Genomic DNA, 15709 nt, shown 5'->3' with positions numbered 1-15709 from the left:
GTGCAGGCAACAAAAGCAATAATATGAAGATCTCATGCTTATGAGAACCGGCTCACAGATGTACAGCAATGTTTGAGACCATGTTCCTAAGAAGTGGCATGAAAGAATGAACAGATAATGTAACACTTAGAGGAATATTCTAAAAGGAACAATACATCTCATGTTATGGACATGTGCAGAGCCTAATTTCTTTTATGATTTACTAATTCCTAAACTTTAGAGCAGGAGATGCTATGTTTTGTGGATGAGTTTTAAACCTTTTACATCAGGCAAGTCATTCTAAGAAGAACAAACCAAAGAGTTATATGAAAGTCATTAAAGTGACAAGAATGATTTCAAGCCAAAGAAGCACTGAAGCAAAGCATTAGGGGAAATAAGCAAAAGGCCATGGTCTATATGGAGGAGCATTAGCTGTAAACATGCCATGTAATAGGTTGCTAGCAAGGCCTCACCTAGAATACTGTGAGCGGTTCTGGAGACCACATCTCCAGAAGGAAATAAATTAGAAACAGTATAGATAAGTGCTACTAACATACAGTTATGGACTACAGGATACAACACATTTGAAATTAATTAAAGGAACCTGAAACACAAATATTTTTTTTTTACGATTCAGGTACAGCACTGATTTTTAAACAACGTTCCAATTTACTTCTGTTTTCAATTTTGATTAATTATTTTAGTATCCTTTGTTGAAGGAGCAGCAATACAATACTGGGAGCTAGATGAACACATTGGTAAGCCAATAACAAGAGGCATTTATGTGCAGCCATCAATCATTAGCCAAGCTCCCAGTGGAGCATTGCGGCTCCCAAGCCTACCTAGATATGCTTTTAAACAAAGAACACCAAAAGAACTAAGCAAATGAGATAATAAATATAAAATGGAAAGTTGTTTAAAACTGTAAGATCATTAAATGCTGGCTACATGTGGTAAAAGCAAAAGGAATTTAAAATAAAAAGTAACAATTATAAAAGACTACTTTCATTCAATCTGTGCAGGTAACACTGAGTTTGGCTGCACAAAATACTTCACATGATAGGAGGAGGTGTTAGTATTTCAAAAAGAAGTCTGAACTACTTAGACTTGAATCTAATTTTTCCTGGTACCAGCATAATGTGTACAATTAATATGTCACATATGTGGCACCCTCTGTGCATTCTCAGCGGATTTGGCAGGATTGCATTGTGCGGGTGAGACCAGTTTCATGGCACATAATACTCTATCAGTTTCTTGTCCCAAGCCAAGATCTACACTGAATGGTTTGAAAATCTACACAAAATTATAACTTTTTATATCCGTTTATAGGGCACATTCATTACATACATTATGCTCAAGTCAAATAGCCCCAGAAAAAAAAACTTAAAGTATACTTACCTGATCATTTTCTTTTCTTCAAATGGAAAGAGTCCACAGCTGCATTAATTACTTTTGGAAAAAAAGAACCTGGCCACCAGGAGGAGGCAAAGACAACCCAGCCAAAGGCTTAAATACTCCTACCCCTTCCCTCATCCCCCAGTCATTCTGCCGAGGAACAAGGACCAGTAGAAGAAACAACAGGGTGAAAAAGTGCCAGAAGAACAAAAATAACAGATGCCCCACAGAAAAAATACAGGCGGGGAGCTGTGGACTCTTTCCATTTGAAGAAAAGAAAATTATCAGGTAAGCATAATTTAAGTTTTTCTTCATAAATGGAAAGAGTCCACAGCTGCATTCATTACTTTTGGGAAAACAATACCCAAGCTATAGAGGACACTGAATGCAAAAACAGGAGGGTACAAGAGGCGGCCCATTCTGAGGGCACCAGGCCTGAAAACCCCAACCCAACAAAATCCTGCTTCCTCTGAAGCCGAGAACAACTTTGGAAAAAAAGGAAAATGCCCAAGCACACTGACCCGCAGATAGTCCACAGCCTTGCTAGAGACCACAGGAACTAGACTCGACTGAGTCAACAGCCTCCAAGAGACACCCCTTACTAAAGAAAGGGAACAAACTACTGTATTCTTCCTCAAAGAAGAAAAGGTACAGAGAAAACATGATTGTACTTGTAAAGCGGGGCTAATCCCCCTTAAGGGACTCAAGGCGCTGCTCATTTTATCAACCTCGAAAGGAGGAAAGGTTGAGCAGACCTCGCCGGGGATCGAACTTGCAACCCTCGGTTTGCTACAGTGCATTAGTATGCTGAGCTAGCTTCCAGCTAGCATAAGGAACTACAGAAAAAAACCCTAAAAAGGGCACAAGTCCTAAATAAAAACACAGAGCAAAAACCCGAGAAACCGAGTCAGGCTAACAGAGACCCAACCAGTCTCATAGAAACAAGGGGAGGCAAAGCCCAGATCTCAGAAATACAGAAACCACGGGATAAGGCCGGGAGTCTGAAACAGAGAGAGCATCTTCCCCTAACACAGTGCAACCGCACTCTAGAAAGCAACTGAAGACTAAGGTCCCCAAGTCGCAAAAAGGTATCTCAGAATACAGAAATATTCAGAACGAAACCTCGTGCAGCAAGCTCAGATAGGTCTGATGAACAACACATGAAGCAAAAACACTGCACGCTGCAGTCATCTAAAAATGACTCTGAAATGTAAATACTTGCAGGGCAAGTAGAAAGCAGCTGAAGATAGGATCCTTCAGATTGCTAAGTATCCACTAACCAGCGGATAACGTTGCAGGCTATCTAAGAGACGCCAGTCCTTCCCACAAATCTTGAATGTGGAGAAAGGAGAAACTTCGAAAAGGCTTACTGTGTACCTCGAATGCTCCAAGGATGAAATAGCAGAGAAACAGATCTCAGATCCTGCTCAAACACCAGACCAGCCCAAGCGACAGACATGTCTGATAGACAGGGGGACAGAAGACCCCAACAAAAAAGCCACAGGGAATGGAAGAAAAAAGGGGGGACTCACCCACCCCAAAAGAGCTCGGGTGCCAACCCAATCCGCTCCTCCAAAATAAGACACTCCCAAGGAGAACCCCCTAGGACCTGGAATAGAGAAAAGTGCAATAGATCCGTAGGAGGACCTGTCACAACTCTCTTAGACAGTCTCTACATAGAGAGACCAATTACCAGCAGGTGGAACAGAGCCCACAGAGCAGCAGATGCTGCCCCTTACAGAAATATGCCACCTGAACCAACCTCCTACACACAGGGGAGGACAAGGACCCTCCAGAGAGAGGAAACCCAAACTCATAAGGAAGATAAAGTATCCCCTCCAAAAGGAAGATAACAACAGCGTACACGCCCACAAGACATGAAGCCATAGTATGATCAAAACACGGACTGAATGATAAATCATCGAGACACAACTGTTGACCCAAAAGAGAAAAAAACTCCCCATAGAGGAGCACACTATCCGAAGGACAAGTAAGGCCTTAAAGTTTATAACCAGTACCCGAAGGTGGATGAGAACTCTGGCCTACCTGCTTGCAAGCCCAATGAGCTAGCCCCTATGTCGCAACATAGGGTCCCTGAAAAAAACTGGGTCGTCCCGAACCAGTCCATCGGATCATAAGTCTCAAGACATCCAAGAAGGATCCAAGACAAGAACTCCAGACCCGGGACCCAGAATCGTCCTAGAACGAACGACACCCTCAGGGAACACAAGATACCCTGTCTGAAGCAATCAGACCTCACAGGGGGTGAGAACCGTACAGGACTCACTAGAATTCCCAGCCCAAACGGAAGAGAACACCCTTAGCCAGAGGTCAACACCCCCCCAGCAAGCTACTAGGCCGCGACAAAGCCACACAATTTCTCTAGAGCCCAAAGGCCCCAAGGGCAGCACTAAGGGAAATGAAAATGAGAACAGTCACCTGAAAGAGAGTAGAAGAAAGGCTAGTCTCCGTAATCCTTTCAGATTAACGGTCCAGAGGACCACACCCAAGGGAGAAGAATGCAAAGCATCCCGAACCCAGACAGAAAAACATCCCCTAAGCAAAGAGCTTGGAAAAAGAGACAACACCTCCTATCGCCCCTGATATGGAGACGATTAACTCCCGAAGGAAGACAGAGCCTCTCGGCCTTCACTTCCTAATTAAGCGGCCAAAGACGCCACAAATCCGGATGAAGTCCAGAAAGTCTCGACCCGAAGGAAGAGAACCTCTAAAAGGAATAAGTCCTAAAAGGTCACTTCCAAAGAGACTATGAAAGGCAAAACCGTAAGAACGGCGGTATGAAGGACCTAAATCCTCCAAGCCTCCAACCCACAAAAGGAACACTCTAGTTCCTGAAAAATTCGGAAACGACTGAGCATGTCGCCGCGGATCTCAATGGAGTCCCAGTCCACTAGATTGAAAAGCGAATGAGAACTGAACCAATCCCCCATGCCCCTAAGCAACCACAGACCCTCAAGTCCTCTCAGGGTGCTAGTTGAAGCTTGTAAAACAAGACAATCACACAATCATATTGTGATCACTGGACAACCTTAGCAGACCAACCAGACATAAAAAGGTGCCACGTGTCTGAACTAGGCCTCAAAGAATGAAGGATTTGTACCCAGTCAGAACCAGCCTGAAACCAAGGGCCTCAGCACTGTCAAGGCCACATAGAGTCTCCCCCGATGATGGAGGAATAAAGAACAGTCAGACAGACTTTTGTAAACAGAGCTAACAAAATCGCAAGTATCAATTCAAGAGAGGAAAGTTCCCGAAGGAAACATCACACCACAACATGAGCTTTAAACTAAATAAAAATCATCCTCACCGGATGAAAATAAAAGATAAGGAAACCCATAGGTTATCGCCCAGGTAGAACGGACAGACCCAAAGGACCAGCCCAACAGGGGACAGAGACTTCCAAGCTCAGAACTGGAAAAGGATACACAAATAACAGACTATCCCGAGGAACAGAGCACTCTAAAACGGCATTCGGAACATAACTGATGGGCATGTATCACCCGGGCCAATTCATATTCTTCGCAAGAAGTAGAGACTGAATCAGAGACATCCGTCTGTCTCCAAGAATCCTCCATAACTGGGACACTGCCGCCTCCAGAGAACCAGACACCAGCGGACCAGGATTTCTCCGTCGCCACGCGGTCAGGAAAACACAGTAAACCATGCAGTCCAGGCAAAAGCATGCCTGACCGAAAAGGCTGCATCACTAGACATAGGCCGTTATGTTCCAAAATAGCCATGAGCCGAAGCAACACTACACAGTAGCAGACAGAATCACATAACAAACATGATTATAAACACCCCTGTTCAATAATCCCCCTCAGGAGATATTAACGCTTGATTCCTAGATACAAAAATGTGCCTCACTGAGACCCTATGTTAAAGTTATCCCCGAAAGGTTGTAGCCCCTCTCGGATAAACAGTTGAAATTACAATACATCCATCATGAAAGTAAAATGAAACAATCTTACCGAAATCTACGGCGTGGAACAGGAACACGGCCCTTCAAGTGTGACAGATTGTAGCGTCGCCTCTGCCATGGGCTTGGGAGAAAAAAGCAGGCAGCAAAATTCATCAACGCTGATTGCTTGTGGAGCTGTTATAATGAGTCGGGATGGTTTCGCAGAAAGACTCTCCCTGCATCTCCGGCCGAAGAGTACTACCCTCCATAAGAGACTATTGAAAACTTCTGACACTTCTCTGCCAACCTTCTGGGACGAAAGGCAAAGAATGACTGGGGGATGAGGGAAGTGGGAGGAGTATTTAAGCCTTTGGCTGGGGTGTCTTTGCCTCCTCCTGGTGGCCAAGTTCTAAATTCCCAAAATAAATGAATGCAGCTGTGGACTCTTCATTTATGAAGAAAAGAAGCTATATGTTTCTTAAGACAATGAAGTTAAAAATATATATATATTTTTACTGCATCAAGGCACCCACATCTAACGATTATCAAAATATGCCATTAGTTATTACAATATTTTTTTTTAACACGAAGTGCCCAATAAAAATATTTTTATTCCATTTTTAATAGGATATGGAAAGTCCAGAATTTTAAATATTAAATTACAGGAAAAAGGGGACAAAATAAAAGCATAATGAAAGTAAACAGTTTATATTACAATATCAAAGTGTTTGTTAAAACAGTAAGGGATCTAATATGCGATTAAACGGAATAAAATGAGATAAATATCTCTAAGCTATGTGGGCTAAAGAAAATAATTAATGATAGTAAATACTTTAAGACAATAATATCTAATTACGAAGCTCTTATTAAAATCACTATTGACTAATGAACAAAACATACAAAAGAGTAAAATAAATATTAAATAATTTTTATTCTATAAAACACAGATAAAAGTCTGTGATTCCAATCTAAAAAGCTACTAATTTCATTACAAGGATACTAAGACTATTGCAAAGATACAATGTTTGAGATAAGCAACTGATTGACTAGTAATACTTTGTAGCAAATCAACAACAAGCAATATAAAAATCTAACGAAATTTAATTAATACTCTATATAGATGATCCAAAAACATAAGCGTGTACTTAAATAATTGATCTAATACAGATAAAAACTCTAAAAGAGGTAATGCATAAATTGATTATACCATGAATCAGTGTAAAATGGACAATACGAGAAAAAAACAATATCGCACTGCAGTGGATTAAAAACAGAAAATTGCTGATAAAAATAAAAATAATCTTCCAATCGGTAAGTGCTTAAGATCCAGAGATGATCAAGTTATATCTGTTAAATTTAACTTTAGTTGTTTGGTTTGGAACCCATCTGACAAGAGCGCTATGTGGTTTTTACCTTTTACCGTCTTAGTATGAAGGGATCAAACGGCAGTCTGTCGTTCCTTTGACTGTGATGTTAGACCAGCGGGTAACTTTGAACTTCTGGGTCGTGTGCGGTGATCAGTATCGTTGGGGTGAAGATTAGAGCGTTGATTGGGTGAAAAGGACAGACCTCTATGTGTCCTTACCTCTTAGGTAGATATATGGGTTGATTTTATTAACAATTAAATAGACTCTTTATTAGCTACTGTAGCAGATTCCAAATAAAGAGATATAGATGAAAATGTCTCTAAGATATTGGACAATCCGCTATTAGTAATAGCTTGGTGCGGTCTTTAAACAACTTTGTGAATTTGATATCCTTTAAGCTACTATCGCAGCTTCAAAGGTCTTTTTGGTAGAGGTTGTAGATCCGAAAGAGGAAGTTTGTGCACAAATAGTAAACTCAAAGTATGTGATCTGTTTCTCCGTTATTCCGTTTTGAAGCAGTCTGTTATGGACAGATCCTCTAAGCTACTATCGCAGCTTCAGAGTCCCTTTAGTAATGTTTGTGGGTCCAAAAGGGAACGTTTTTCATAAGCAATATAACTCAGAATATGATATTCTTTTTAGAGCTGGCTGATATGGGCAAATCTACGCGTTTCGGCCTGGGGCCTTTATCAAGATGCCCATAAAGAGTCAAATGCCGTCTATTATGTTATAGGCATGAGTCTGATTGGTGAATTCAATTTTTTGAGAACCAATCATTGTTTTTTTTAACCCGTCTCAGTAAAAACTGAGGAAAAATAGAGAAAAACGTTTTTTTTCTTTTTTTGTCCGATATTATTATAACTTGTATACAGTTTGTCTAAAGATACTAGTGATTTGAATTGCTTTTAAAGATACAATATAAAAGATTCTAAATACAGAGGTATAAAATATATATAAAATATGTATAAAAAGCTTCTTTGTACAACCTACTAATTTATAATAATTCCACTTAAAGGTATACAAATATATATTACTTGTGAGGGATGAAAATATTAAGACAATAATAAAGAATATACATTTTATGGAGAAAAGCACTAAAAAATTCACTAAATAAAATTAATGAAGATAGGAGTATTAATTGTAATAAATTAAAAGATTGTAGTAGATTAGTTTTATAATAAGTCTTTGATACTGATGCTAATAAATAATGAGTATGGTAGGATAAAAAAAATTATATAAAAATTATAAAAAGTTTTTATATTAAAAAATTTTTTAGTATGTAACACTTGTACCCAAATGTTGAAACACTTGAAAGTGATGCAGCACAGCTGTAAAAAGCGGACTATAAAATATCACCGGAACATCTCTATGTAAAAAAAGAAAAGATATTTTACCTCAAAAATTCCTCAGTAGTCACATCCCATTGTAAATTACTTCTAAACAGCAAATCAGTATGTCTGTCCCGGGACAGCTAAGGGAGTGAGCTTACATGCACACTCATCTTATTTCCCTATTCAGTTTAAGGAAGGTTACTATGAAATCTCACGAGAGTTAAGTGAAATCTCATGAGATCACAGTAAAAGAGTTCATGAACTCAGCACTGCTGATGCTGATTGGCTGCTGTTTATTTCTTCATTTATTTATTTTTACCTGCAGCTGAGCAACAGCTGAAGTATATTTTTTTACACAGAACTTACTCTGCTAAGCTGAAGAAATTGTGAGGCAAAATATCTTCTTTTTTTACATAAAGATGCCCAGGTGATATTTTCCTGTCAGCTTTTTACAGTTATACTGCATCAGTTTCAAGTGATTTAGCATATGAGTATTATGTCCCTTTAACCCCTTAATGACAACTGACGTACCAGGTACGTCATGCATTAACAAGCAGTTAATGACAATGGACGTACCTGGTATGTCAGTTGTCAAACAGAGTGCTGGAAGCGATCACAAATGCTTCCAGCAGCTCTGAGGGTATTGCAGTGATGCCTCGATATGGAGGCATCCTGCAATACCACTTTACAAGCCTCCGATGCAGAGAGAGCCACTCTGTGGCCCTCTCTGCACCGGTAGCGATAGTGCCAGTGTCCGCAGGGTGCGCGTGCCCGTGCACAATGCGCGAGTGTGCACGTGAGCGTGCATGTGCGTGTGCACGGGGCGCGCGTGCATGTGCGCGCGCGTGCACGTGCACCCATTAGCCACACTGACACCAATGAATGAGGGCAGAAAGGGGGAAAAAAAGGGAATTTTTTTTTTTAAAAATATAAAAGGATCTGGGAGGGGGTGGGGGTATTGTGGGGGGCTGCTACACTACAGAAATAGTTTTTTAAGTAAAAAATAAAATAAAAATACTTTTTGGGGGGTTTTTGGGGCCAAACTGGGTACTGGCAGACAGCTGCCAGTACCCAAGATGGCGGTAATTAGGTAGGGGAGAGGGTTAGAGAGCTGGAGGGGGGATCAGGGAGGTTGGGGCTAAGGCAGGGGTCCATCACAGCTAAAATACTTTATTATTTTTATTTAAAAAAAAAAAAAAAAAAACCTCTTTTATTTAGTACTGGCAGACTTTCTGCCAGTACTTAAGATGGCGGGAACAATTGTGGGGTGGGGGAGGGAAGAGAGCTGTTTGGGAGGGATCAGGGGGTGGGATGTGTCAGGTGGGAGGTTGATCTCTAAAATTAACCCTGCAAGCTCCCTACAAGCTACCTAATTTAACCCCTTCACTGCTGGGCATAATTAACGTGTGGTGCGCAGCAGCATTTAGCGGCCTTCTAATTACCAAAAAGCAACGCCAAAGCCATATAAGTCTGCTATTTCTGAACAAAGGGGATCCCAGAGAAGCTTTTACAACAATTTCTGCCATAATTGCACAAGCTGTTTGTAAATAATTTCAGTGAGAAACCTAAAATTGTGAAAAATGTTAAGTTTTTTTTTTTTATTTGCTCGCATTTGGCGGTGAAATGGTGGCATAAAATATACCAAAATGGGCCTAGATCAATACTTGGGGTTGTCTACTACACTAAAGCTAAAATTAACCCTACAAGCTCCCTACAAGCTCCCTAATTAACCCCTTCACCCCTGGGCATAAAACACATGTGGTGCGCAGCGGCATTTAGCGGCCTTCTAATTACCAAAAAGCAACCCCAAAGCCATATAAGTCTGCTATTTCTGAAAAAAGGGGATCCCAGAGAAGCATTTACAACCATTTGTGCCATAATTGCAGAAGCTGTTTGTAAATAATTTCAGTGGGAAACCTAAAGTTTGTGACAAATTTTGTGAAAAAGTGAACTTTTTTTTTTTTGATCGCATTTGGCGGTGAAATGGTGGCATGAAATATACCAAAATGGGCCTAGATCAATACTTTGGGTTGTCTTCCAAAAAAAAATATATACATGTCAAGGGATATTCAGGTATTCCTGACAGATATCAGGGTTCCAATGTAACTAGCGCTAATTTTGAAAAAAAGTGGTTTGGAAATAGCAAAGTGCTTCTTGTATTTATTGCCCCATAACTTGCAAAAAAAGCAAAGAACGTGTAAACATTGGGTATTTCTAAACTCAGGACAAAATTTAGAAACTATTTAGCATGGGTGTTTTTTGGTGATTGTAGATGTGTAACAGATTTTGGGGGTCAAAGTTAGAAAAAGTGTGTTTTTTTCCATTTTTTCCTCATATTTTATTATTTTTTTTTTTAGTAAATTATAAGACATGATGAAAATAATGGTATCTTTAGAAAGTCCATTTAATGGTGAGAAAAACGGTATATAATATGTGTGGGTACAGTAAATGAGTAAGAGGGAAATTACAGCTAAACACAAACACTGCAGAAATGTAAAAATAGCCATTGTCATTAAGGGTAAGAAAATTGAAAAATGGTCCGGTCATTAAGGGGTTAATGTCCCTTTAAATAGTGAAATCTAAATATCACAAAAACATAGCACAGTATACAAAAGCGAATTGTGAAGCGTCAAATGCAGACACGATGAATGTAAGAGAAATTTAAAATCAAGTCTGTGAATATTTTTGTTGTGACTATAAATTTACAAATGCAATGTGATCAAGTCCATATCCCTAAAAAAAAAAAAAAACACGGAAGTCACATTTCCCCTTTTGATAAAGTCTAATTGATTCTCGAATAATACAAGAGCTGAATGGGACACTCAATCAAAATGAAACGTTCATGATTCAGATAGAGCATGCTATCTTAAACAACTTTCCAATTTACTTCCATTAACTAAACGTGCACAGTCTTTTTATATTTAAACTTTTTGAGTCACCAGCTCCTACTGAGAATGTGCAAGAATAAGTGTGTATGCATTTGTGAATGGCTGTTGGCTGTCACATGGTACGTGTATGCATTTGTGATTGGCCGATGACTGTCACATGGTACAGGGGGAGTGGAAAAAGACATACATTTTAAAATTGTCAGAAAAAAAATCTACTACTCATTTGAAGTTCAGACTAAGTGCTATTGCATTGTCTTGTTATCTTGCATTTGTTGATTATGCAAATCTACTGTGTTGACTGGTCCTTTAATTTTGTACTATTTTTGTTTTATTTTCATCTACACACCTCACACCACTAACATGAATCCAAATATGACCATACTGTTATTTGTGTTAACCCTTTTCTCACTCCAATTTTGTTCACATCACTACCGCCATAAGCACACACCTCGAGTCTAACCCTGGTCCCCCAACAAATTCCATTCCTAGCCTTCCAGCTAAAAAAGGAATCTCCTTTGTGCACTTTAATATCCGCAGCTTACTACCAAAAATCGATGCACTACAAGCATGGTGTTTACAATACAAGCCCAAAATCATTGTGATCTCTGAATCATGGCTAACCGCAAAAATACCTGACTCTGCCATTGAAATACATGGGTATTCATGCCATAGAAATGACAGAGCAAAGAGAGGAGCGGCATTGTAATTTATGTCGACAATTCCACAAAGTAAACCCCCTTACAAAAATCTAACCCTCCTGCCACCTTTGATTTCCTTTCTGGCACAATTGAGGTCCCTGCAGTAAATCAATCATTGTTGCAGGAATCTACCGCCCACCTAGCTCCACTGTGCATTCCCTTTCTGACATAGCACATCTCCTTAGTGAAACCATAGCTCTAAACCCAAAAAGTGAAGTTTTGGTTTTTGGAGATTTTAATATTGATTGGCTGAATCCAAAAAATAATAGTTGTTGCTCTGTGTTTAAGTCTTTGCAGCTAACGCAATTAATCTCCTCCCCAACTCGCATAAACATCAAAAGCCATAATCACACCCTGCTCGATTGGATTCTCTCCACCTCTCCCAACCGAATCCAGGAGGCAGGTGTTCTCCCTAACAATTTCAGTGACCACTGCTTAGTGTACTGTGTGGGCAAAATAAAGGCAACTAAAACCTCTCCCAATGTTAAAATCACCAGGTCCTTCAAAAAATGTAATCTTCAATCATTTCTAAATGACATCAAGAACCTCCCCTGGCACAGATTAAACCTAATCCCAGATCTTGACTCTGCAGTTGAATTCTTTCAGTCCGAACTCCTACAAGTTTGGAATTTACATGCCCCGCTGCGTAAGGTGAGAGTAAAAGGAGCACACTTGAATTGGATCACAGCTGACCTCATTCAAATGTACCAGTTTCAGGATTCATTGTGGTCAAAGTTCAAGCATTCTGGCTCTATGAACGATCACTGTGTATATATACAATGGCGAAATATATGCACTAAACAAACAAAATAGGCCAAGACCCAATATTTCTGTGAAAATCTGAACAATAACATATCAAACCCTAGAAAGTTTTGGAAACTCATAAATAACTTACAAACTCCACCAATCCACTCCCGACCCTCCACTGTCAATGTGGACAACCAAACCCTGCAACTGCCCTTAGAAGTAGCAAATGCTTTTAGCAATTATTATTTTGTTGGACGCTCCACCACCCTGATTGACAAACTAATAAATGACACGCATCCTGAAGCTACAAATGTGGATTAGGCCCCACTAAAACAGCAAAGACCCAATATAGAGAAGTTCCATTTTAGACCTGTACCCATCAATGTCATTAAGAAACACCTTAATAACCTAAAAATGAAAAACCAGTCTGGACCTGATCAAATCCCAGCAATGCTGTTGAAGCTTAGTGCGTCAGCAATTGCTAAACCTGTCACAACCCTAATTAACAAATCCTTGGTGTCTGGATACAAACCCAAACTTTGGAAGACTGCAAGAGTAGTGCCTATCCATATCAGTGAGTAGATAACCTTGGTTTCTAACTATCGCCCAATATCATTGCTCCCAGTATTGTCAAAAATCTTAGAAAAATGCGTCTATACGCAATTATGTGCATATTAACAACAATCTAACTATCTGACCCCTGATCAATCAGGTTTTCGTTCACAAATCACTCCACTACAACTGCCCTCCTAAAAGTTTTCAACGACATCCAAACTGGAATGGAACAAGGAGACCTTACTGGAGCTATTTTCCTTGATTTTGCAAAGGCCTTTGACACAGTAGACCACGACATACTACTGCTCAAATTAAAAAATGAAGGTATTAGTGATCATTCGCTAACCTGGTTTCGATTATATGTATCGAATTGATCACAATATGTCTCCATTTCTGACAGCAACTCCCTCCCTCTCCCAGTCACGTGTGGTGTTCCCCAAGGTTCCATTCGCGGCCCCCTACTATTCACATTATTTATAAATGATCTGCCTAATGTCTGCAAATCCTCAACTGTACACAAGTATGCAGACGACATGGTAATCTATGCAAACAATTCCGATCTGCTGCAGCTTGAAGCAGTGCTCCAAGACCAGTTCATAGAGATAGAAAAGTGGATCTCAAAAAACAAACTCTTCCTAAACACTGACAAAACTGTCACAATGATCTTTGTAACGGGACCTAAACTACACAAATTACAAAATTCCCACCTATGCATCAAAACAAAATCAAATTGCACACTGACCGCAGTCCACTCTTTCAAATACTTAAGTATGTTGTTAGACCCCAATCTATCTTTTGGCCTCCATATAGAAAAACTGGCATCTTAACTTTATCCAAAATAGGTGCCCTGTACAGAAACAAATCCTGCCTCAGCCCTACTGTAAAGGAAAAGATTGTACAGCAAATGCTGATGCCAATCGTGGATTATGGGGATGTAGTATATGCACCTGCACCGCAAACTCACCTTAATAAACGTAATACATTGTATAACTCGTACTGCCGCTTTGTGCTACAATGTAACTACAGGACCCACCATTGTGACAAGCTAAAAGAACTAAACTGGCTGTCGCTGGAATCCAGACGCACCCTCCATCTTTCCTGCCTTGTGTTTAAAAGCTTTTCTGGGAAGCTCTCACCCTACCTGAGCAGAATGCTCTCACCGGCTATTCCCACCTCCTATAACCTCCGATCCAGTACCAGCACATTATTTAGCGTGCCTCAATACAAAAAGAAAGCAGCTCGATCCTCCTTTTCCTACAGAGCACCACAATTATGGAAGGTATTTTCTGCAAACATATTACTTTATGTCAATACAAAATATTGACTCTAAAAACTTACCAGGTTTTTTGGTTAACGTTCCAGTTTTGCCAACACTACTCGAAACCTGAAAGATTACACAGTTAAAGGTTACTTAGGTTTGCAGCAAAAATGTGTGTGACAAAACAATTGTTGCTTAACTTATTTCTCGCATTTTAATATGTTCTTCAGTTCCAGCACACAAAAGAATACAAGAGTTTTGCACAACAGGGATCGGTAACAGAATACTGCTTTGTCTGAGAATTACTGCACATGTGCAAACAGGTCAGCACTGGAATGTATTTAAATTAGTTTCCATCACAGTGGCACCCAAGACTAGGAGGCGAGAAATTACCTCAATACTCTACTTATAAAATGTATTTATTGCTTAATGTCCCTTTAATTTATTAACATAAATAACGTTTAAGGATGTTCATTTAGTCTATCAGGCATGTGCTTATAATTCCCTTGAAGGTTAGCCAAGCAAATAAAAAAAATTAAAAAATCTTAAAGGGACACTAAACCCAAAATTTTTTCTTTCACGATTCAGATAGAGCATGCAATTTTAAGCAACTTTCTAAACTACTCCTATTATCAATTTTTCTTCTTTCTCTTGCTATCTGTATTTAAAAAGCAGGAGTGTGATGCATAGGAGCCGGCCCATTTTTGGTTGAGAACCTGGGTTATGCTTGCTTATTGGTGGGTAAATGTAAGCCTCCAATAAGCAAGCGCTATCCATGGTGCTGAATCTAAAATGGGCTGGCTGCTAAGATTTACATTCCTGCTTTTAAAATAAAGATAGCAAGAGAATGAAGAAAAATTGATAATAGGAGTAAATTAGAAAGTTGCTTAAAATGTAATGCTCTATCTAAATCATAAAAGAAAATTTTTGGGTCCAGTGTCCCTTTAATGTAGTTGACAAAAAACACACACTCTCTGCATTCTCTTTACAGAAAGACATCTGCCTTACTAATATTGTAGCACATAGTATAAAATTAAGAAATGTAATGTCACCTCCTGCTCGCGAGGTCGCACATAGTTTGATGGAAAGATGCCACTTCTGCCTTCAATGTTCCCTGTCCACCATTCTCCATCTTTCTGTGTCACCTGGATAATATCACCTTCATTGAATATCAAGTCACCAGTCTCTGTGCTTGAGTAGGTATAGAGAGCCACATAATCTAAACAGAGAGAAAGTGCAATTACTCAAACGTGACAATCAACTGCATACATTTTAGCAAAAAAAATATCAGATATTTTGTCAATACAAATTTCAGTTTCTGCATCGAAGGGACTAATGAAAAACAATTCACACATCACATGCGCAATAACATTATACTCAACAACAAACATAAAAAACGTATTTAAATTACTTTTGTTTTTTCTAAACCCTCAAAACTATAAATAGGAAAATCAAAATTAAACTTGCATGATTCCAATAGAGCATGTCATTTTAAGACACTTTTAAATTCACTTCTATTTTCAAATGTGCTTCGTTCTCTTAGTATCCCTTGATGAAAAAGAATACGCA

The 15709-nt window shown here is 39.4% G+C and overlaps 1 protein-coding gene across 1 annotated transcript in view; it reads right to left on the bottom strand.

Moving 5' to 3' along the window:
* ITSN2 (intersectin 2) overlaps window positions 1-15709 on the bottom strand; it is a 337021-nt gene that overhangs the window by 178743 nt on the left and 142569 nt on the right. Inside the window, exons 15-16 of the mRNA XM_053709622.1 lie at window positions 15193-15359; window positions 14221-14266 (exon numbers count right to left, since the gene is read on the bottom strand). Of these exons, the coding sequence (XP_053565597.1) occupies window positions 14221-14266; window positions 15193-15359 (213 nt within the window). The remainder of the gene's footprint in view (window positions 1-14220; window positions 14267-15192; window positions 15360-15709) is intronic.

Source organism: Bombina bombina, chromosome 4 (genome assembly GCF_027579735.1).
Source record: "Bombina bombina isolate aBomBom1 chromosome 4, aBomBom1.pri, whole genome shotgun sequence".
In the NCBI taxonomy this organism is placed as follows: domain Eukaryota; kingdom Metazoa; phylum Chordata; class Amphibia; order Anura; family Bombinatoridae; genus Bombina; species Bombina bombina.
The sequence above is the reverse complement of the archived record's forward strand: the minus strand, read 5'-3'. Positions and strand labels throughout refer to the sequence as shown.